We start from the raw sequence: 22,186 nt of genomic DNA, 5'->3' as shown, positions 1-22,186 counted from the left end.
CAGGGCAGTGGGTGCGGGGCTGCGCGGGGTCTCCGTCCAACCCCAGGACTCTCAGCAGCGCGTTCTCTGCAGCAGCGCCTCATGGGGGAGGCCAGGGCTGGCAGGCTCGCAGCTCCAGCGTGTCAGTCAGCGGTTGCTCTGTTTGTGGCAAAGAAAATATGAGCTGACCTGACTGGGCTGATCGCGATTTCTGTTCTAGCCCTCGTACTGGTGCGGACGCCCGAGGACGGTGCTCGGGAAAGAGGAGGAGGACGACGACCCTGAGAAGGTGCTCAGGACTGAGTACTTTGAAGCTGAGCCCGAGGACCTGGTGGCCGGGATCAAGATCAAGCATGTGTCCAAGGTGCCACGCCTGTGGGGTCTAGACCATGGTGTCACGGGGCAGGGACCATCCTCTGGGCCTCGCTTCTCCTGGGTTCCTGGGGCTGCCCTCTGACCGGCTCTCCCAGGCCCTGGCCACCCCGGCTGTGCCCCAGGGCCCAGTGTGGAGGCTCAGGATCGAGTCAGGACCCGCTGTTGCCCCCTTAACCTCTGACCAGCTTGGCAGTGGACACTGTGTGGGCTAGCTGTATGCAATGCCTGGGTCTTCCAGACCTTCTAGTCCTGCCGAGACGCTGGGTGCTGGGGGCCTGGGGAGGGGCAGATGGGGAGCCACAGGAAGGAAGGGGCCTTCCATCAGCACTCCGGCCTCGCGGTGCACTGGGCATGATCTCCACCCGACACCCTCGGGTGGACAGGGATTCCTGGGGGAGTAGGATGGGGGGCCTCTGCAGCGAGGGCCCCGGGGCTCCTGATGCCCAGGGCCACCCCTGCCTCTCCCACAGGTGTTCAGAGTGGGGAACAAGGGCAAGGCGGCCGTCAGAGACCTGAACCTGAACCTGTACGAGGGCCAGATCACCGTCCTGCTGGGCCACAATGGCGCGGGAAAGACCACCACCCTCTCCATGCTCACGGGTGAGGACCCAGCCTCCACGCCCCCTCCCCACCCCTGACCGCCAGGCCACTTGCCCTCAGGTGGCCTGTCTGTGCTGAGAGCTGCGGAGCCGGAGGGGCCCTGGGACAGGGCGGAAGCCCCTTAGGCCACAGGGAAGGGCTCCACCCACATTGACGGGAGTCCCGCGCCCACTCTCCTAAAAGCCATCCTGGACACGCCGGCCCAGCTCTGGCGGTAACCCCGTCCTTCGTGAGCACAGGCTCGAGTTGGGACCTGGGCTCCAAGGGTGTGGGGCATGCCACCTCATCCCTAAGAAGCCGAGGTGGCTGGAATCAAGATCAAGCATGTGTCCAAGGTGCCATTCCTGTGGGGACCGGACCACAGGGTCAGGTCATGGGGCAGGGACCATCTTCCGCGCTTTGCTTCTCCTGGGTTCCTGGGACTGTCCTCCGACCTGCTCCCCCAGGTACCAGCCACCCCATCTCTGCCCGAGGGCTCAGGGTCGTGTCAGCACCCAGGGCTGATGACCCTCCTCTGTCTCTGGAGGCCCACTCGGTGGGGCGGGGTGCTCACCACGCGAACCAGGGAGACTCAGCCCTCCTCCTGCTCCTGGAGGGTGTTTGCATTGACCTCAGGCCCTGGGGTCTTCTGCTCGGCCCTAGGTCTCTTCCCCCCGACCAGCGGACGAGCATACATCAGTGGGTATGAAGTCTCCCAGGACATGGATCAGATCCGGAAGAGCCTAGGCCTGTGCCCACAGCACGACGTCTTGTTTGACAACCTAACCGTTGCCGAGCACCTCTACTTCTACGCTCAGGTGAGCCAGCGGGGGACAGGATTTGCGGGCTGCCGTGGTGGTCCCATCACCCGCGAGGCAGCCTCGGGAGCCCTTAGCCTCGCAGCAAACCGAACCTGCCCCAGGGAGCCGTCAGCAGACTGCGGGGTGTGGGGTGGTCAGGGCGTGAGGTTCAGCACGGGGAGGGACAAGGACAGCACCAAGGCCGGTGCCGCCTGGACGGGCTGGATCTCCATCCCTGCCGTTTCAGCTGAAAGGCTTGCCCCGTCAGAAGTGCCCTGAGGAGGTCAAACGCATGCTGCACGTGCTCGGGCTGGAGGAGAAGCGGGACTCCCGGAGCAGGTTTCTGAGCGGCGGGATGCGGCGCAAGCTCTCCATCGGCATCGCCCTCATCGCGGGCTCCAAGGTAGGCCCGGGGGGCCTGCGGCATGACCTGCAGCCCAGGCCGGGGCTCTGCCGTCCTCACGGGGCCGCCCCTCCGCCCTCCAGGTGCTGATGCTGGACGAGCCCACCGCAGGCGTGGACGCCATCTCCAGGAGGGCCATCTGGGACCTTCTGCAGCAGCACAAGAGCGGCCGCACCGTCCTGCTGACCACCCACTTCATGGACGAGGCCGACCTGCTGGGGGACCGCATCGCCATCATGGCCAAGGGGGAGCTGCAGTGCTGTGGGTCGCCGCTGTTCCTCAAGGAGAAATACGGTGGGCGGGGCCGGGGGGCAGCCGGAAGTCCATTCGGCACGGGGTCCGCGTGGCTGGCCCAGGAGCGGGAGGAAGTGTCCACTGGTCACGTTCCCCGAGGGCCCCTGAGGTCAGGTGAGGAACGGCCTTCTCTAGGCGGCCTGTCTGCTGCCTGTGGGTGGAGACCGAGGCCCAGGCGGAGGGGCTGTGAGAATGAGGAGGAGGAGAGCAGAAAGTCTTAATTTCTTAACATTGTTTGGCCTTGACTGGTGGACTAGCAGTCAATGCCGGGTCTGCCAAGAGCAGGGGTGCCATTGGAGGAGCCAAGTCTGCTTGCCAGCATCACAGCTCCCGAACAGGCGGGGGTCCCTCAGCACTGCCCAGGGCGGATGGGCAGTGGGTGCAATCAGCCCCCTCTTTGGTATGTGAGTGCAGCTTCCCTGCTGGAGGACTGCTCGCCATCTGACGTGGTCCTGGCAGGCCAGGTCTGCTCACGTCCCACCGGCAGAGGAAGCAAAGGCAGAGAAACAGCACCCCTCCCCCAGACAGCCCAGGAGGTGCACCCTGGACTCCCGTGGCTTCCCCTGGCCAACACGCAGCCCTGCAAGTGGCAGGCGGCCCGAGTGCTCACCGTCAGGCTGGGGGGAGGCTGGCCTTTGTCCTGAGGCTCTGTTACCAAGGAAGCAGGGAGAAGAGGTCTTGGGGACAGTTTGGACCCAGCCTCTGCCACTTGCAGTCTGAAGTCCAGCTTGCTCTCACCTCCTTGTGCTCAGTACCGCGGGTCCTCCAGCATCTCTTCCCAGCGAGGGTGAGGGGAGGGGATCTGAGCCCCTCATGACAGCCCTGAGGCACCCTGAGGGGCATCGATTCCACTTCACTTGCCCCCACTCTGCAGCCCCTTCCCTAGGAGCCTGCCCCCTCCCCGGGGAGCCTGGGGCCCTGGGTGAACCCCACTGGGTCACTGGGTGAGCACTGAACACTCTGGGGTGTTCAGGCGCAGGCTACCACATGACGCTGGTGAAGGAGCCTCACTGCAACCCCGAGGGCATCTCCCGGCTGGTCCAGCACCACGTCCCCAATGCCACCCTGGAGAGCAGCGCCGGGGCAGAGCTGTCGTTCATTCTTCCCAAGGAGAGCACGCACAGGTACATACGTGTGCCCCAGATCACACAGAGATACATACGTGTCCCAGAGCATGCACGGGCATGTCTGTGTCCCAGAACACACACGGGTACATATGTGTCCCAGAGCACGCATGGGCACTTGTGTGTCCCACAACATGCACAGGTATATATGTGTCCCAGAGCACACATGGGCACGTGTGTCCCAGAGCACACACAGGTACATATGTGTCCCAGAGCACACACGGGTGCATCTGTGTCCCAGAGCACGCACAGGTACATGTGTGTCCCAGAGCACACACGGGCGCATCTGTGTCCCAGAACGTGCACAGGTATATACGTGTCCCAGAGCACACACGGGCACGTGTGTGTCCCAGGGCATGCACAGGTACATGTGTGTCTTAGAGCACGCTTAGGCACATATCCTAGAGAGAGCACACAGAGGTACATACATGTCCCAGAACACACATAGGCGCAGATCTGAGAAGGGGGCTCAGTGGGACTTAAGGGGCCTGTGTGTGAGACACGCACCCTGCACCTGTGGGCTTGGCCAGGGTCCCTCTCAGCTCCCGGGCCGGTGATGGTTGGTACCTGGTGAGTCTACTTGCTGGGCCCGGGGTGCCAGGCCTGCCTGTGCGTCAGGGCTGTACCGAGGAGAAGGGTGGTCATCACAGGGTGCTGGGTGCACTGGCGCTCTCCATGCGTGGCCTGCTCCTCACACCGCAGCCACTCAGGGTTGGTGTGCAGCTGTGAACTCACATATGTTCTTGGTCTCGTAGTCTGAGCCGTAAACAGAGCAGACTTCCCATATGGGCAGGTAAAAACGAAACTTCTGATTCACATGCAGAAACTTTGGAATAGAAAACTTACAGGTGCATTAATTTTGCTACAGGCCTGACTGAGCAATGTGGTTTTAATCACGGCAGCGTTCCCTGACTTAGATGTACTATAATTTAACACCCACTCTGTCATCACATATTCATGTTTTACAGACACGCACGCAAATATGCTAATGCACATCTTTCTAGAAAACTCTGTTGAGGTCTCCAGTGGCCCCTTGGGGTAGATCCCCAGCAGTGGAGTACGTGTTACCAGACTCCCCCCGGACAGGTGTTGAGTTTGACTTCCCCAGCAACAGGACGGGGAGGGTCCATTTTACAGACACCAGCTTTGAGTCAGACTTCTCTTCATTACTTGTGTATCTCATGGGTGGGAATGGCCCACACTGCGTCCTGATCATCTTGTGTTTCTTCCACTCCTGCTGGCAGGAGATTGACCACTTCCGGTGCTTACTGGGTGCTAAGCGTTGCTTCTTCTGGCTGTTGCCTGTCTCAGTCCTGTGTATACAGTATTAACATCAACCATTTCTGTTGTACCTTTTTTTCCAATTCATTGCTGCCTTCTAATTTTGTGAGAGGTTTTTCCCTCGCAGATATTTTACATCAAATGGGTTCTATCTTTTCCTTTGTGATTTCTCCATAGAAAGGACTTCTGTGTCCTACAAGTCCATGAATATTCCCCAATTTCTTTCGGTTTGGTCTGTGACTTCACGTACGTGTGTGCTATCAAAGAGTGCTTTACAGGCCCAAGTACCCAAAAGAGGTTGTGTGGGGACTTACCTGGCAATTTGACGGTTGGGATTCAGCGCTTTCACTGCCAGGTTCAATCCCTGGTCAGAAAACTGAGATCCCACAAGCTACACAGCATGGCTGGCCAAAATAAAAAGATTATTCTAAAAAATGCTATATTGGGCGAGGAAGGGGGACAGGGGAAGACAAAGCTGAACTTTTTTACTGAGACACCATCTCCAGGAGCTCACCTTCCTTTGCCCCTCCCCCCACTGCACAGAGGTGATTATTTAGGAACAGATCATCTAGAAAGTCACTGAGAAGCAACTTATCAGCCTGGTCTCTTTTTTTTTTCAGGTTTGAAAGTCTTTTTGCTAAACTGGAGAAGAAGCAGAAGGAGCTGGGCATCGCCAGCTTCGGGGCCTCCGTCACCACCATGGAGGAGGTCTTCCTCCGGTCAGTACCCGCGCGTCTGCATCCGTCAGGGTCTCAGCCCTGTGGGTGGCTTTTCTAAAGCGTGATGATAAAGCAGTGCCCTTGACTGTCATCTGGAACACCCGTCCGAGGTGGACCTGCAGGCCGGGGTGGCGGGAGGGCAGCGGGCCGGCCCTCAGGGCCTGAGCTCACATCCACAGGGCCCTGTTAGTAACACCGGCACAGATTCAGCCAGGTTCCCGACACTCGGGTGACTCAGACCGCAGAGCAGTGGAACTCTGATACCAGGATGCTCCACCCACACCGTGTGTGTCAGCCTCTCCCCTGGGCCCCTCCCGGGGGGCTCTTCTAGAGTTCAGGTGATCATCCCCAGGCATGCTTCTGTAGTGAAGATGCGAAATTTAGCCTTCGCCCCTCAGAACTGGGGCAAGGGCTCCAGACAATTAACACATTGGTCAAGCATTTCCTGAATGCTTTATTCAGCAGATACAGTGCTAAAAACAAGAAATACAAAAATAAATGTTATGCAGATTTTTTCCATTGGGGCTCACGCAGCCTAGAGGCGGCAACAACCATCAGCGAATATAAATACACAGGTGCACAGGTTGGGTGGCTCCTAGCCTCAGTGCAGCCCCCCATGCAGCCCAAGGCCGTGACTCCGAGCTCTGCCACCCGAGGACCTGCCAGCTTTGCCCCAACCCACCCCCCACATGTACTTCTGAGTTGCTCAGTTGGTAAAGAATCTGCCTGCAATGCAGGAGACCCAGGTTTGATCCCTGGGTCGGTAAGTATGCTGGAGAAGGAAATGGCAACCCACTCCAGTACTCTTGCCTGGAGAATGCCATGGACAGAGGAGCCTGGTGGGCTACAGTCCATGGGATCGCCCCCCACGTGCACCGTCACGCCTGCCCTAAGGCAGCCCCTCCCAAGCTGCATTCTTCTGCCTCCTGGTCTCGACATGCAGTGAGCCCCGACCCACAGGTCTCCACACTGTGGCAAGCCCTCTCCACACTGCCACTGTGCCCTGTGCCCTGTCCTGTCCCTCTGGACAGTCTGGGGCATAAATGCTGACAGTAGTCAGTCTCCCCAGGAGACCAGGGCCCTCAGGATCAGGGCCTGCCTGGTTGTCTCTCTCTCTCCTGGGCTTTGCCTGGTCTTCGCAGCTGGCGTCCTGGAGATAGGCAGGGATGAGTGTGTGAATGGGCACACGACGGCCCAGCTGGCAGAACAGATGGCCATCTGCCTTAGTGCCCCTGACAGTCACTGGCTTTCCTCCTCTGCTGCCCCCTCCCTCCCTGAGGAGCCTGTTCTGACCCAGCCTTCGTGTCTCGGCCAGGGTTGGCAAGCTGGTGGACACCAGCATGGACATCCAGGCCATCCAGCTCCCTGCCCTGCAGTACCAGCATGAGCGGCGGGCCAGTGACTGGGCCGTGGACGGCCACCTGTGCGGGACCATGGACCCAACCGACGGCGTCGGTGCGCTGATTGAGGAGGAGTGCACTGCCATCAGGCTCAACACTGGGGTGAGGGCGTGAGAGCATCAGAGGCCGCGAGGGCGGACACGGGCATCCAGAGGGTCTGGGCCCCCCAGGAAGAGGGCAGGTCACAGCTCATGCTCCTGAAGGCTGGCCCAGAGAAGGAAAACCGGGAGCATTTTAACTGAGCACCGCCACTTCTCGTTGTTCTAACTTGGCCACTCACGAATAAGGGCAAATGCCGTTCATAAGGCTGACAGTGCCCCATGTACATGTGCCCTGTACCCAGCAAGACAGAGGCAGCCGTGGGCCCGTTTTACAGACAGGAAGCTGAGGCCTGGGCCGAGGTCGCCTGGGCAGCTCACAGCGGAGCTGGGCTCTGGTCCCTGCCAGCCTGACTTGCACAGTGAAGGACTGAACGTGGGGAATACAGGCAGCGGGAGGTTTGTCCACCTGCTCTGCTGTGAGCGCGGCTGGAGTCTTCCAACCAGCAGGGATGGAAGGCCGAGGCCTTGGCTCCTCTCTGGGGTATCCCAGGGTCCCCTAACATCCTTGGATGATGGAATAGCACCTGCCCTGCTGCCACAGCTGGTGTGAGGCCCCAAGGCCCAGGGGGCGCCTACAAGGAGGTGCTCTCATGGGTCCTCCATGTCAGGAGAGGACCTGGGAGGAGGCCCAGGACCCAGCGCACCACTGTCAGCTGGAGGCCCCAGGCCCACTCGTGCTGCCGGGGGCAGGAGCAGGGCCGGCTCGGGCCGATGGCCGTGTCACCCAGTGCCCCTCTGTCGCAGCTGGCCCTCCACTGCCAGCAGTTCTGGGCCATGTTCCTGAAGAAGGCCGCCTACAGCTGGCGCGAGTGGAAGGTGGTGGCGGCCCAGGTCCTGGTGCCTGTGACGTGCCTCACCCTGGCCCTCCTGGCCATCAACTACTCCTCCGAGATCTTCGACGACCCCCTCCTGAAGCTGACCCTGGGCGAGTACGGCCGCACCGTCGTGCCCTTCTCGGTCCCCGGGACCTCTCGGCTGGATCAGCAGCTGTCGGAGCATCTGAAAGACATGCTGCAGGCCGACGGCCAGGAGCCTCGAGAGGTGCTGGGTAAGGGGCGTCTCAGGGGGGTGTCCTGGGGAGCTCGGGGGCGTGGCTTGTGCTGGCAGAGCCCCCTTCTCACCCACGTGAGGGTGCAAAAGGAAGAGCTTGTGGCTATGGGGGTGGCCCCCCAGGCCTGCAGCCTTGGGTCCAGTGGCTCCCACCCCGTGGCTCTTCAGCCCCTGGACAGTGTGCAGGTGAAAGGTGATGTGTCCTTTCTGTGGTTCCTGCGGCCCTTCAGGACAGGCACTCAGAGCGGGGCCTTGGCGGGCTGCCGGCCTTGAGCCGGTCATCCACGCCACTGACCCTGCCATTGCCCCTGCCACCACCACACAGGTGACCTGGAGGAGTTCCTGATTTTCAGGGCCTCAGTGGAGGGGGGCGGCTTCAACGAGCGGTGCCTGGTGGCAGCGTCCTTCAGAGACACAGGCGAGCACACGGTCGTCACCGCCCTGTTCAACAACCAAGCGTACCACTCTCCAGCCACCGCACTGGCCGTCGTGGACAACCTCCTGTTCAAGCTGCTATGTGGCCCCCGAGCCTCCATCACAGTGTCCAACTTCCCCCAGCCCCGGAGCGCCCTGCAGGCTGCCAAGGACCAGTTTAATGAGTATGTGCCCCGTCCCACGTCCCCAGGACTCCGTCCCCAAGTGCTCAGGACCTGCTCCTAGCACCAGGACTGACTGCCTCCACACCCGAGGCACTGCTGGGCTCCCCCCCACGGGGACCCCAACCCCACACCCTCCCCAGCCTTCCGCATACAACCTTTCCTGGGACAGCAGAGACTTTGGGGAGACCCCAGCCCACACACACCTAGGCCCCACCAGAGACTCCTATAGATTTGGAGGGTGCTGCACCCTCTTCCCAAATCTGCACCCAGCTCTTGCTGACCTATTTCCTGGGGGTGCGGCCTTCAGTGCCCGGCGTGTGTGTGTGTCACTGCCCCCCAGTGGCCTCAAGTCTGGGACCACCTCAGGCATCTCTGTCCTTGGCCTTGTCACCTTCATGGTGTAGGACTCTCCTCTTCCCGGTTGCAGAGAGAGCCCCTAGAACTCTGGGGACCGTCCAGATGAAACCAGAAAAGTCTGTTTATGGCAAAACAATCACCCCACCTCAGAGCAGTTCATTGATGGGGCTTTCATCGCCACCTCCCACTTTAGACTGCCTCCTGGCCCTTCGGTGTCCTCCGCCCATTCTCGACCCCACTGTGAAAGCAGAGACTGGGTGGAAGTCCTCTGTTCTCGCTGCACCAGGGATCAGGCTAGGGAGTTGGGCTTAGCATGGTGAAACTGGGTGAGAACAGGAGTTTTTCTTTTCCTAGAACAGCTCTAGGAGATATGACCCACCTGCCATATGGTTCTTCTGTTCACGGTGCACAATCGAACGGTTTCTAGTACACTGAGTCATGGAGCCATCACAATATAGTTTTATTGAATGTTTTCATTATCTTCAAGGAACCACGGCACTGTGGCAGTTCCTCTTCCCTCCACCTCTAAGCAGCCGGGGGTCCGCTCTCTGTCCCCATGGTTTGCCTGTCCTGGACATTTCCCGTAGGTGGAATCAGACACCGTGTGGCCTTGAGTGACTGGCTTTCACTCTCAAGACTCATCCACGTGTGCCAGCACTTCATCGGTTCAGAGCATTCCCCACCCCAGCACCGCGTGTTGAGACGCTCAGGGGGTGGGGAGGGGGCAGTTTAAGCCACAGAATGATGCTGTCAGCGCTGGTCTCTGATAGGTGTTGCTGGCACTTGAAGGTCTTGCCCACTCGAGAACGAGAGTGGGGAGACTGCCGCTACCCTGATGCCATGCCCAATAGCGGGTCTGACCTGGGCCGCCACAGAGCCGGGTGGAAGTGCCAGATTCACACCTGAGCGTCTGTGGGGAGTAGGTGCACAGGGAACAGATGGAAGGTCACTGGGAGGGCGGCAGTGCCATCACTGCGGACCGGATGCCCGGAAGGGGAGCTGTTCCTGGGCAGGGTAGGGCGATGCAGTTTTCCTGGTGCAGACCCCCCTGAGGCTCTGGATTCTTCCTTAACCCTCTTTAGTGGCTGAGTCACTGCATCACCTGCTTTGGACAGTAGTGAGCCAGCACTGGATGGCCCAGCAGCTGGGATGTGCCGTGCTCTATCCCTGACCTGTCTTGTGCCCTCCGCGCTTCCCACCACAGGGGCCGGAAAGGATTCGACATCGCCCTCAACTTGCTGTTCGCCATGGCATTCCTGGCCAGCACATTCTCCATCCTAGCAGTCAGCGAGAGGGCCGTCCAGGCCAAGCATGTGCAGTTCGTGAGCGGTGTCCACGTGGCTACTTTCTGGCTCTCGGCTCTGCTGTGGGACCTCCTATCCTTCCTCGTCCCCAGTCTGCTGCTGCTGGTGAGCTGCGTGGCGCTGGGGCCTTTCCCCTTGCGTCTGGGGTTGGGGGGAGCCTGCAGAATCACCCTGGGCTCCCAGCAGGTGCTGGCGGCTCCACCCCTGCTGCGGGAGGAGGGTGGGAAGGCCCTGGCAGCCCCGCCCTTCAGCCCCGCCCCCTCCCGTTTTCACCTCCCGCCCCCACCTGTCTTCGCGCCCCCCACCCGATCCTGGCCTCACCCCCCCCGACCCCGCCCTTCTTAAGCCCCGCCTCCATCTGTATTCACGCCCCAACCCGTCCCTTCTTTGCGCCCCACCTCCCGTCTTCGCGCCCCACCCCTCCGCTCTTCAAGCCCCGCTCCTTTGGGAGGTGGGGCCTGGGGGCTGCTGGGCCAGGACTCACGCACCCTGTCTGCCGCTGCAGGTGGTATTCAAGGCCTTCGACGTGCACGCCTTCACGCGGGACGGGCACGTGGCTGACGCCCTGCTGCTGCTCACGCTCTACGGCTGGGCCATCATCCCCCTCATGTACCTGATGAGCTTCTTTTTCTCCGGGGCAGCCACCGCCTACACGCGGCTGACCATATTCAACATCCTGTCGGGCATCGCCACCTTCCTGGTTGTCACCATCATGCGCATCCCAGGTGGGCGCCACGAGCCCACCCCCTCACCCACTCCGTGACCCGCAGAGCCGCTCAACCAGCTGGCACCCTGGCCAGCCGTGCTGCAGCCGCTGTGCCCAGCGGCCCTGCCCCACGGCACCCGCACCAGCAGGAGAGCAGGCCCGGTGCCGGATCGCTGGGGCAGGCGCAGCTGGGCTGCATGGGGAACTCCGGACACCAGCTCTTCCTGCACCGCCCATGCAGGTGCAGTCTGTCTTGCCACGCTGACCGGCCTGTGCTTCCTCCCCATAGCGGTCAAGTTAGAAGAACTTTCCAGAACCCTGGACCGCGTGTTCCTGGTGCTTCCCAACCACTGCTTGGGCATGGCGGTGAGCAACTTCTACGAGAACTACGAGACCAGACGGTACTGCACCTCCTCCGACGTGGCGGCCCACTACTGCCGGAAATACAGTAAGTGTCCAGGCCTTACTCTGGACAGCTGAACCCCTTGCAACCACAAGGGCCACCTCAAAGGTGAAGCCACCAAAACGCAGGCAGTGCTTGGGTCCCCATGTGGCTGTGACACGCCCTTAGAGGCCCAGCGGACCCCACCTGTGCAGCCTTCACCCAGGGGTTGTACACAGGCACTTCGGAGTCGCAGAGAGAGGGCTGGAGGGGCTGGGACCCCCGGAGGGGAGGGGCGCTCCAGGCCACGGGTGCAGCACCCTGTCCTGTGTTGCACAGACATCCAGTACCAAGAGAACTTCTACGCGTGGAGCACCCCCGGGGTCGGCAGGTTCGTGACCTCCATGGCTGCCTCAGGGTTTGCCTACCTCACCCTGCTCTTCCTCGTGGAGGCAGACCTGCTGTGGAGGCTGAAGACCTGCCTGTGTGCCTTCCAGAGGAGGCGAGCACTGGTGAGTGGCCTGTCGGGCTCTGCAGGGGGGCACCCTGCCGCTGAGGTCAGCCTTCCTTGGGGCCACTGCGCAGGGAGTCCACCGGCAGCGCTCACAGCGTCCCCTGGGGCTCTCTGAAGCCATGGGTCGAGGGAGCCTGGGGCCTTGGGGATCTTAGTCTCCCCGGAGACCTGGGTACCCTGGCGCCCTCGTGTTTGTCACATATGTTTCCTCCCCAAACAAAACGTGCCAAGACAGCACTTGCAGGGCAGGTGGCCCCAGGACTAATGGGGCGAAGACACTAGGCTTTTCTAAGGAAAGGGGTGTGTGTCTCCTCGGGGCCAGTGTCAGCCCTGATGGCCGCCCAGCTCTCCTTGTGAGAGACCTGAGTTGGCCCGCGTGGGGCTGAACTGGGCTGAGCGGCCTGGGAGCCCTCGAGGGAGCTCATCCCGGCGGTCTCTTTTCCAAACAACTAGACAGAATTGTACCCCCGGACGGCGGCGCTGCCTGAAGACCAGGACGTGACGGACGAAAGGAACCGCATCCTGTCCCCCAACCTGGACTCCCTGCTGGACACGCCTCTGATCATCAAGGAGCTCTCCAAGGTGAGGCGGCCCGCCCTGGATAGCCCCGCCCCCGGATGGCTCTGCTCCGCCCCACCCCGGCTGGCCCTGCCCCCGGCCAGCTGCCCCCGCCTCCTCATGGCTGTGTTCTCCGCGCACGCGCAGGTGTACGAGCAGCGGGCGCCGCTCCTCGCCGTGGACAAGGTGTCCCTCGCAGTGCAGAAAGGGGAGTGCTTCGGCTTGCTGGGCTTCAACGGAGCCGGGAAAACCACGACTTTCAAAATGCTGACCGGAGAGGAAACCATCACCTCTGGGGACGCCTTTGTTGGGGGCTACAGCATCAGCTCTGATATCGGGAAGGTGAGTGCGGCCAGGGAGGCAGGGATGAGGCTGGCCTCTGGCTCGAGGCTCAGGGACAGCAGGACGAGGCAGTGGCCACGGCCAGAGCTAAGCAAGTGATGGAGAGAGGGGTGAGGCTATATCAGGGCGCCCGGGGCCGGAGGAGACCAGGCGCGGCAGGCGGGCAGGCTGAGACTGGGTCCCCCCCAACCCCGGACTGGTGACATCTCTGGACCTAGGCACAGAGCAGCACCCACAGAACTCTGCCCTCTCAAAAGGACTCCAGTCTGTGTACACAGTGATGGCAGTGGTGCCCTGGGCCATTCAAACCAAGAACCAAAAGCTGGATGAAAGGTTAACCTTAAACCACGTGGTTGAGATCATGGAAGAGTGAGAGGCTTAGTGGCGACCCCCAGCTGGAGTCTGCAAGCAGGGGCCACCCCTGCACAGAGGCCACTCTGGCCCCTGAGACTAGGGCGTGTGTTAAGGACCTTATTGTGTGTAGGGGGCAGAAACGAAGAGCCACGCCTCTGGGTTAGCATGAAGCAGGCCATCCTGCTCCCGGGGACTGTGGACAGTTCCGCGTGTGCTGAGCATGGCAACGGAAGGAGCAGAGAAGGGCCTGTGCCTGGGAGCGACAGCATGTACTGAACCGGCATCAGGGGCTCCCAGTCAGCCATGCCCCGCCCACAGCACGCAGAGCACCTGCTCTGCAGGAAGGCTTTCATCCTGGACCTCCGAGAACCCCTCACGTAGTACTTCAAGGCCTGAACAGCACACAAGCAAAGCAGACAGAGGAGACCCCATGCTGAGGCTGGAGCCCACAGACACCAGGACTCTGTAGGGGTCAGGCCCACCACTTTGGATTTGCAGTTACCAGACCTAGATTATAAAACAACTGTGTTTCCGGTGTTCAGAGAAATCAACAAGATTAAAAAGGCATGCAAGGAAGAGAGATCTATAAATGTGGTCCAGGAAACGCAGGCCAGGGTGAGGAGCCTGAAACACGTTTACTCTGCGCTCCAGTTGGAAGGGAGAGAATAGGGAAGAGATAGTAACTGCCACGGTCACAGCCAAGAAGGTCTCCAAACCAGTTAAGAACATATCCTGGAAGCCTGAGAACCCAGAAGAGGTTAAAGAAAAAGAAATCCCATCTCTGGAATCCACAGAACCCAGGCATGTTTGTGCCCACCAGCTGCCGAACGTGGCTGGAGCTGGAGGCCAGCCATGCGGCGTTCTGGCTTTGCCGAACGTGCCCACTCACCTGAGACCAGCTCTCATGCCGTCTTCTTAGGCTACACCCCTCCCCAAAGGTGTCGCCAACAAACATCTCTTAACAGAGGGAGAAAAAGAAGGTCCCAGCACACGTTAGGTGTTTGTTAAACATCCGATGAACTACAGAGTGGATATCTCTCAGCTGTAAAGCATTGCATAGACACGGTCTCTTTGTACAATCAATGTATTCCTGTAGCTGTCCGCCGCCTTGCTGCCCAGGGTAGACCGGGCTTTGGCCAGTCTCTGACCCCTGGTTGGGGGGTAGTCTGGGTCCTAGTGCTCCCAGCCCTCACTGAACCAGGCACACCTCTCTTAGTGTCCCCACTGCAGTGCCCCTTGGCCAGTTCTGGCGGAGGGTAGTGCACCAGCTGAGGGACCACCTTGGGGAGATCTCCTGAGAGTAGGCTTCTGACCTGCCAACTCCCTGCTGTGCTCCAACCCCAGGTGCGGCAGCGAATCGGCTACTGTCCCCAGTTCGATGCCCTGCTGGACCACATGACGGGCCGGGAGACACTGGTCATGTTCGCCCGGCTCCGGGGCATCCCCGAGCGCCACATCGGCGCGTGCGTGGAGAACACGCTGCGGGGTCTGCTCCTGGAGCCGCACGCCAACAAGCTGGTCAGGACGTACAGGTGTGCCTCAGTCCCGGTGACCCCAGACCTTCCCAGGGTGGGGCTGGGGTATCCCTTACCATAGAGCAGGGGGCACATGGGTCAGGGACTCCCACCCGTTGTTCCATGATCCACAGGGATATGGCAGCAAGGCTCAGGCAGTGCTAGATGAGAAGGGCTACCCTACAAGTACTCCCCACTGGAGGCACTGCCGGGCCCCCAGTCAGGCCCCCTTGGGTGCAGACAGGCAGTGGTACCGCTCTCTGTGGGTTGCAGGACGGCTCCCTAGGCACAGCTCTTAAGGGCCTCCTGCTTCCACCTTGTTCTCCTTCCCGGGGGCTCTGCCATCCCTGGGCTCTGTCCTCTGCTGGGACCTGGGACCCCACACTAACTGTCAGCCTCGCCTTCCCCCACGTCCCTTCGGCCTTAGCGGTGGCAACAAGCGCAAGCTCAGCACCGGCATTGCCCTGCTGGGAGAGCCCGCGGTCATCTTCCTGGACGAGCCATCCACTGGCATGGACCCTGTGGCCCGGCGTCTGCTCTGGGACACTGTCGCACGGGCCCGAGAGTCTGGCAAGGCCATCGTCATCACCTCCCACAGGTTCAGCCAGGACGGGGGCTGTGGGCCAGATGGGCTGGGAGGGGCTGGGTGGACAGAAGATCTGTTAGCCTCTGGTGAAGAGTCTGTGAGGCGAGTGGGCCACACCCTGAGCATGGGAATCAGGAACAGCTTGATCTGGGCGTCAGCACTTTCCCAGGTGCACGGTTTTGGCGTGGAGGGCGGGCATCAGCATTCCCCGCTGCTGTATCAGGCTCCGCCCCCTCTCCCCAGCATGGAGGAGTGTGAAGCCCTGTGCACCCGGCTGGCCATCATGGTGCAGGGTCAGTTCAAGTGCCTGGGCAGCCCACAGCACCTCAAGAGCAAGTTTGGCAGTGGCTACTCCCTGCGGGCCAAGATCCGGAGTGATGGGCAGCAGGAGGCCCTGGAGGAGTTCAAGGCGTTCGTGGGCCTGACCTTCCCAGGTATGTGCTGCAGAGGGCGCCATGCGTCTGTGCATCCCTGAGCACTGGGCTGGGAGTCATGATTCCGGGGCCAACGCCACCCTCCCCCCGGCCGTCCAGCCTGGCCCTCGGGGACATGGTCTCTGCTTTGTGCAGGCAGCGTCCTGGAGGATGAGCACCAAGGGATGGTCCATTACCACCTGCCCGGCGATGACCTCAGCTGGGCAAAGGTGAGCTTGGGCCCCAGCAGGCCCCCAGCAGTCACTCCTTCTCCAGTCAGCTCTTTCCAAGGAACAATCGCTTTCAGTTTCTGCTCTAACACTCACCCAATACTTACTAGGTTTGGGGTGTTTGTAGCCAAAATATCTGAGATGGGGGAAAAAATTGGATGGAAAAGGGAACTTGCAGAGGGGCCACAGCTGGGAAGCGTCAGGGTGGGGAGTAGCGCCCAGGCCCGCTCACCCCAGGCGGGGGTGGGATTTCTGGTGCCCTTCCCACCCGCTATGGCCAGAGGACTCCCAGACCCACCGGGGTGCCGGGCCCTGCCTGGCTGACAGCGGCTTCTCCACTCCCCCAGGTGTTTGGCGTTCTGGAGAAGGCCAAAGAGAAGTACGGAGTGGATGACTACTCCGTGAGCCAGACCTCACTGGAGCAGGTCTTCCTGAGCTTCGCCCACCTGCAGCCACCCACCGAGGACGCGGGTCCGTGAGGAGCCAAGCGCCCGGTGGGCGTCCTCTCCCTCCACGCCCACCCCGCCCCGCACCTCTCTTCTGATCGCTGTTCTCTACGATGGAGATGAGAATCAAGGCACAGCATGGACCGGGTGTGTCGCTGCCCTCGAGCCGAGAAGCAGCCCAGGCGGGCCTTCGTCTCAGGTGGTCCCAAGCCTGCTCTCCAGAATCTCGATCGTCTGTGCAGGCAGGCCGCAGGTCTAGGCGGAGGGCGCAGCCACACCCCCACGTTCGCACCTGGTGAAGCAGGAGGCCAGCAGGCTGGGGCAACCAGCTTATGGGCTGCCTGGGTATGGACAGTGGGGTGCCCGTCGCCATCCCCAAGGGCCACGTGGCCGGATTAGGCGCTGAGGTCTTGGCTCCCAACACGGCTGCGTGTCCTGGGAGCCCCTCTCCAGAGAGTGTGGACGCTGCACCAGACAGAGCCAGCCCTGCACCCAGCGTCATCCCACCGGCGTCTTCCAGGGGGACGCCACGGGCCGGGAAGCCAGTCGGGGACCACCTGGGGCCCAGTGGCCGTCCGTGGAGGGCGCACCTAAGGCGCAGTGATTGTCTGGGAAATAAAGGCTGGGAGGGAAGGCAACCGTGGTCTGTGAGTCAGGAGATGGGCCCGCAGCCCCAGCACCACCCAGCCCCAGACAAGCCTCCTGTATCAAGTTCTGGATGAGAGCAGGGGGAATCCTGGTGGTCCAGCAGTTAAGACTCCACACTCCCAATGCAGGGGGGCTCAGGTTTGATCCCCGGTCGGGAAACAAAGATCCCACATGCTGCAAGGCATGGCAAAAAAAAAAAAAAAACCGAAAGCAAGAGCTCGTTTTTCTCAATTTGCAGTAAATTTACAGAACTCACTCCTGTGGAAGAAGCCTAAACTACAGGTACAAAAGCAGGTTGGATAAATGGTCGCTTGACAGACCCTCCATCCAGGGTGAGGAATGAGGAAGGCAGGGTTTGTGGAGGAGGGTGCGGATCTGGGTGAGCCAGGGGCCTCTGGCTCCAGGGCTGCTCGTAGCCTCAACACCATTTTCCAGAAGTGTCTTCTTCAGCATCAGCTCCTTTTTGGTGGGTGCATCCTTATTTCTTACAGCTTTCTAAATTCCTGTGATTTGAATCTCTGAGCCTTTTACAGTCCATTAGAATTCATGGGCTTAGAAAAGATTTGGTTTTGTTTCATCTGGTACAGTTTCAACTTTGCATTTTTATTAGTCTCTCAAAGTTTATGAATGCTGAAAATAATTTCCAGTAGCTGTCACTCCCTTTAAGGATCTTCAAAACATTCTCATTTAGTTACATGTTATAAAAAAAAAAATACACAAAGGGGTCGTTGTGGCCCTGAACGTTGCCCGGCAGCAAACGTCCGAGAGGTGGGCTGCAGCTTGTCTGCAGGTGCGTGGCTGCTGCAGCCTGGTTGGGTTTGCCGGTCCTGAGCAGAGGACAGAGGCCAGCAGGGCATCCTGGCCTTGTTTTTAACCTTAACCCCTACACTAAAAATTCAGAAATTCATCATTTTTCCCTCACACAAAACACGGTGTGAGGAAAGGTGCTCAGGACTGAAGGACAGCATGTGTGAGGCACATACACTGCGATCAGACGGCACAGGCCGGGGAAGAGGTGAGTTTGCTGATGGGAGATGAGGTGGAGACGCGCAGAGGACACTGGCAGGATGAAAGTGGGGCTCTGGTGATCCGAAACCCCGTCAGCAGGTGTGGAAAGGAGGGTGTAGGCACAGCCTAGCTGCAGCAGCGGGGACCAGAGGGGAGGCACACGGCAGGTGGGAGACAAACCACGCTGCACAGAGCTCTGGCAACTGTAGGGGAGTCACTTAGGAGACACCCCAAGAGCCACAGATGGGTGCCACTGTTAGGGTCCACGTGGCACCCCCGGGTCATCTGCGAGGCTGCTGGGAAACCAGCATTGGAGCCACGTGTCCTCGAAGAACCAGGATTAGGGCCTCAGAAGCCCCCACCGCAGCCTTGGTGGTTTGCTTTGAGCTGTGGCAACTCCAAGCCCAGAGTTGGGGGCAGGACCCGCAGGTTCCCCAACAGGAGGGTCAGCCTGTTCCCCCCACCCCCACCCCCAGCATTGTCCACTCTACTCATACCTCCCAGTCCAGACAGTCCTAGAGACACTGGCCCCAAATGGCTGCCACATCCTCCAGGGCCGAGGTCATGCCTGCCTTCTCTGCACGGCCTGGTCTCAGCTCCCAAGGGCTAGAAATCGCCACAGGGCTGACAGCCAGGTCTGTGGAAGAGTCCTGCCCACAGTGTGCCTCAGCTGAGACCATCGGTGGACACAGGGGCCGTCCTTCAGCCCGACGGCCGCACCCAGAACCGAGGGCCCTCAGGAAGGAAGGGGGGGCGATCGTGTCTGGGGTCGGCGAGTGGGCCTGAGGCCGAGCCCCTCCTCTGCCTTCACCATGGGGAAGGGCTGCCAGGCAGACGGTCACCAGAGCAGCCCCTATGGAATGAGACTGCACTAGGCCTGCTACACACGCCAGAAAACCACACCGCAGGGGTTTACAAAGGACAAGAGTTGATTTCTCTGCTGAGTACAAAGTTCAGAGAAGGCAGGTGTTCCGTCACCGGTGGTCAAGGTATCAGGGAGCCAGACTCCCCTTCCTGCTCCATGGAGGTATAAGCCTCCCTCCTCAAGGTCACTTTCCAGGGTCCAAGGTGCCACCGAAATCTGGGATGAGTGAGCAGGAAGCAGGGGGCTGAGCAGAAGGGCAGAGCTCCTGACTGTTACATGCTCTGTGTCCCTGTCATCGTCTAGAGCGCAGGTCCATGGCCTCACCAGATGCAGGAAGCTGGGAGACACAGTCTTTTATTTAGACAGGCACCCTCTGCCAAAAGAACCCCCGATACCAGGAGACAACCGCAGTCTCCACAGTGGCAGTGCTGGGCAGGCTGCCTCATAGAGGAAGTGACCCCCCACCATGACTTCACTGTCCACCTGGGCTGATGAGACACCCCCTCAAGCCAGGAAGACCCGGGTGTGGACACTCTGCTGGTCTGTGGCCAAATGCCAGGGTCCACTTCCCCACCCCACCCCTGCCAGAGGGCCCTAGCCCTGGGGCTGCAAGGGCTCAGAAAAGCAAAACAAACTGGACAGTTTCTGGGCAAATTCCAACCCCAAATCTTTAGCCCAGCACTTGAGAGGAAGCCAAGGTCACCCCAGTCAGGTGACCTTGGGGGACCCCTGTGCCCAGACTCACAAAGCAGCAGAAAGACTGAGGCAGAGAAAGCCCAGCAAAATGGGGGAGGGAGCCAAGGTCAGCACCTCTAGGGGAAGGCTGGAAGGCAGGTCCCAGGCACTCAGAGACTGGGAACGACCACACAGGCAGTGGAGGAGGGGCCACCCCTGCCTGCCTGGGCTGGAGTCACCCCCAGCCCAGCTGAACTCAGTCCGGTCCTCGAACAAAGAGGTGGTGGAGTCCTAAGGCCCCAGGGCACTCAGACTTGACCTCTGTGGGGCCAGAGCCTGGGAACGACAGCAGGGGGTGAGGGGTGGGGGTGGAGGGTTCCGAAAGTCCAGACCACAACTAGACTGCCAGCTGCGGCAGTCAACTCCTGCGGCTCCATCTGAGGGACACCCCACACCAGCTGCTGTTCAGTTCACCTCTGGGGACCAGCGCAATGCTCATGGCATGAGCTAGCAAGGCCCCCGGGACCCCCACACCCACACAGATCGGTCAGTGTGAAGGTGAGTGCCACCCACCCTCATCAACACCCCGCTGTCCGGGCTAGAGGTCCAAGCTACACCTGCAGAAGGCCCATCCTGGCTTGAGAGGCTAAACTCCACCCGTTTCTGCATCAAGGAGAAGACCCACAGGGGCGCCACGAGGTACCCCCAACACCAAGTTCAGGGTTAGGTTCACCTGACTCCGCAGCTGAAGCCAGCAGGCCAAGTATACAGTGTCCACTCTCCAGACACAACGCCCCACTCCCTGAACCCTAGCTCAGGCCTGACCCCAAGCTCCTGAAGTCCCTCTCCCTTCCCCAGGAGAGGGCAGGGCACCCTAAGGAGGGTTCAGATAAAGGTGGGCCAGGAGGCTGCCCAAGGAGGGGCATCAGGATGGCAGATCCCCGCAGGAAAGACAGCCAGGAGGCAGCACAGCACCGGGCCCAGAGTCCCATCGCGCCTGACGGGCACACATGGCCTGGGCTCCAAGCTGGCGGCACTGAAGCTGGGGTCGGGTCCGGGGAGTGGGGGCCCTGCCTTCCTTCCTCAACACACAGGGCTGCCCAGGCCCCACTCCTGAGGCCCAGCCCACACCCCACGGGTGCCAGCATGAGAGGCCTCCAAGGTCGGAGAAGCCCCAAGTCCACTGGCTGCAGATGGCCAGAGCAGGCCTGGAGCCACAGCGGCTCACCCAGTGATGGGGCACACCTGCCCCCTTCTCTGGCCGTGCCCTCCCTGTGCCCTGCCCCAGGGTAGGCAGCTCAGATATAGTGATACCTGGTGCACCTGACCTCCCCGGGGCAGAAATGGACATGGGGTTCCAGGCATGAAAACCAGCACAAGCCCCCAAGCCCATCATTCAGCGGCCCCCGGCCCCGCAGCCCCTCCTTTGGGCAGTCTGTCTCTCGCAGTAAGGGGGTGCTCAGGATTTGAAACCCCCATACCATGGAAACACAGAGCCAGGGAGGCCTCCCCACAACTACAGACCCTCACAGCTGGCTGGCTCTTTCAGATCCAGCCTGGCTTCCGAGACGGACAGGCCGGCACCTCCCCCTCCAAGGCTCCTTTGGGGGTTGCAGGCATTCACCCCTACAGACAGGAGTCAGTCCCCCTTGACCCACCCCCTCCTCTGATGCCTCTCCCAGGGTCACCGATACAACTGCCCTGACCCCACCCAAACCTCTTTCTTCTGCTTGGCTGGACCATGCCTGCCCTTGGCACAGAGTCTGTCAGCAGTGGGCAGACATGCTTCCTTGACGTGCTTTATAAGTGGATGCAAATGCCTGCTCAAAGCTCCTGTGTGGCCCTTGTGACCTCCAACACAGCCCAGGCACTCCCTGGCCCTTTCAGTGTGCAGGGTACCAGCCTGGAAGGGCAGACACTGCAGAGGCCGCCAGACTCATAGCAGATAAAGGGAGGGGGACAGTATGCCTTGATGGGGGCATGCTCCTCAAACTGAGTGCAGCCCTACGTTATCAGCAGGTGGGCCTTGACCCCGGGGGTTAAGGGAGAGGGGCTCAGGATACTGACCAGGGCCACAGGATGCCTATGGTCTGGAGCTCCAGGCCTGGGGCTAGCTGCCCAGGGCCCTGACCAGGGAAGCCCTGCCCACCCCATCCATCAAACCTACACCAACCACCTCCTGAGGTCCCCAAAGGCCACAGCTTCCAGGCCTTCAATCTCCGTGGCCTCAGCAAGTTGGCACTGGGGGCTGGGTGGAAAGGAACCCAGGGCTCCTGGAAGGCTGGGGTTGGGGGACCTCCAGAGTTTTATTTTCTCATGTTCCTTCCGAACACATCCTGCTGAGTCTCAAAACGGCAAAAGCCAAGATGCTCAAAATTTTAAAGCTCAATAGCTGATAACACACTTGATAATGAAATCAACAATATTTAGAAACAAACTGGATTAAATTCATAAGTGAATAAATCATGCTTTTACATTTAATATAAAATGTGTTAAAAAAAAAATTTACTTGCATGCCGAATTCTATTACTCTAGAGCATTAACAACAACAAAAACCCAGATTCCAGATGGCTGTGTCTC

General features: G+C 60.3%; 1 protein-coding gene across 4 annotated transcripts in view; it reads left to right on the top strand.

Annotated features, from left to right (window-relative positions):
• ABCA3 (ATP binding cassette subfamily A member 3) overlaps nucleotides 1-17,048 on the top strand; it is a 40,812-nt gene extending 23,764 nt beyond the window's left edge. For all 4 annotated transcript variants that reach the window (XM_069570537.1, XM_069570535.1, XM_069570536.1 and 1 more), the window contains exons 14-34: nucleotides 200-343; nucleotides 825-954; nucleotides 1,597-1,751; nucleotides 1,981-2,136; nucleotides 2,220-2,430; nucleotides 3,404-3,554; nucleotides 5,456-5,554; nucleotides 6,870-7,056; nucleotides 7,800-8,103; nucleotides 8,431-8,704; nucleotides 10,266-10,470; nucleotides 10,871-11,090; nucleotides 11,361-11,519; nucleotides 11,793-11,965; nucleotides 12,421-12,549; nucleotides 12,673-12,867; nucleotides 14,566-14,753; nucleotides 15,163-15,333; nucleotides 15,565-15,755; nucleotides 15,891-15,964; nucleotides 16,312-17,048. In XM_069570537.1, coding sequence (XP_069426638.1) covers nucleotides 200-343; nucleotides 825-954; nucleotides 1,597-1,751; nucleotides 1,981-2,136; nucleotides 2,220-2,430; nucleotides 3,404-3,554; nucleotides 5,456-5,554; nucleotides 6,870-7,056; nucleotides 7,800-8,103; nucleotides 8,431-8,704; nucleotides 10,266-10,470; nucleotides 10,871-11,090; nucleotides 11,361-11,519; nucleotides 11,793-11,965; nucleotides 12,421-12,549; nucleotides 12,673-12,867; nucleotides 14,566-14,753; nucleotides 15,163-15,333; nucleotides 15,565-15,755; nucleotides 15,891-15,964; nucleotides 16,312-16,443 — 3,648 coding nt within the window. In that variant the 3' untranslated portion in view covers nucleotides 16,444-17,048. The remainder of the gene's footprint in view (nucleotides 1-199; nucleotides 344-824; nucleotides 955-1,596; nucleotides 1,752-1,980; nucleotides 2,137-2,219; nucleotides 2,431-3,403; nucleotides 3,555-5,455; nucleotides 5,555-6,869; nucleotides 7,057-7,799; nucleotides 8,104-8,430; nucleotides 8,705-10,265; nucleotides 10,471-10,870; nucleotides 11,091-11,360; nucleotides 11,520-11,792; nucleotides 11,966-12,420; nucleotides 12,550-12,672; nucleotides 12,868-14,565; nucleotides 14,754-15,162; nucleotides 15,334-15,564; nucleotides 15,756-15,890; nucleotides 15,965-16,311) is intronic.
• Nucleotides 17,049-22,186: the final 5,138 nt, after the last annotated feature.

Source organism: Ovis canadensis, chromosome 24 (assembly GCF_042477335.2).
Source record: "Ovis canadensis isolate MfBH-ARS-UI-01 breed Bighorn chromosome 24, ARS-UI_OviCan_v2, whole genome shotgun sequence".
Taxonomy (NCBI): domain Eukaryota; kingdom Metazoa; phylum Chordata; class Mammalia; order Artiodactyla; family Bovidae; genus Ovis; species Ovis canadensis.
The sequence above is the reverse complement of the archived record's forward strand: the minus strand, read 5'-3'. Positions and strand labels throughout refer to the sequence as shown.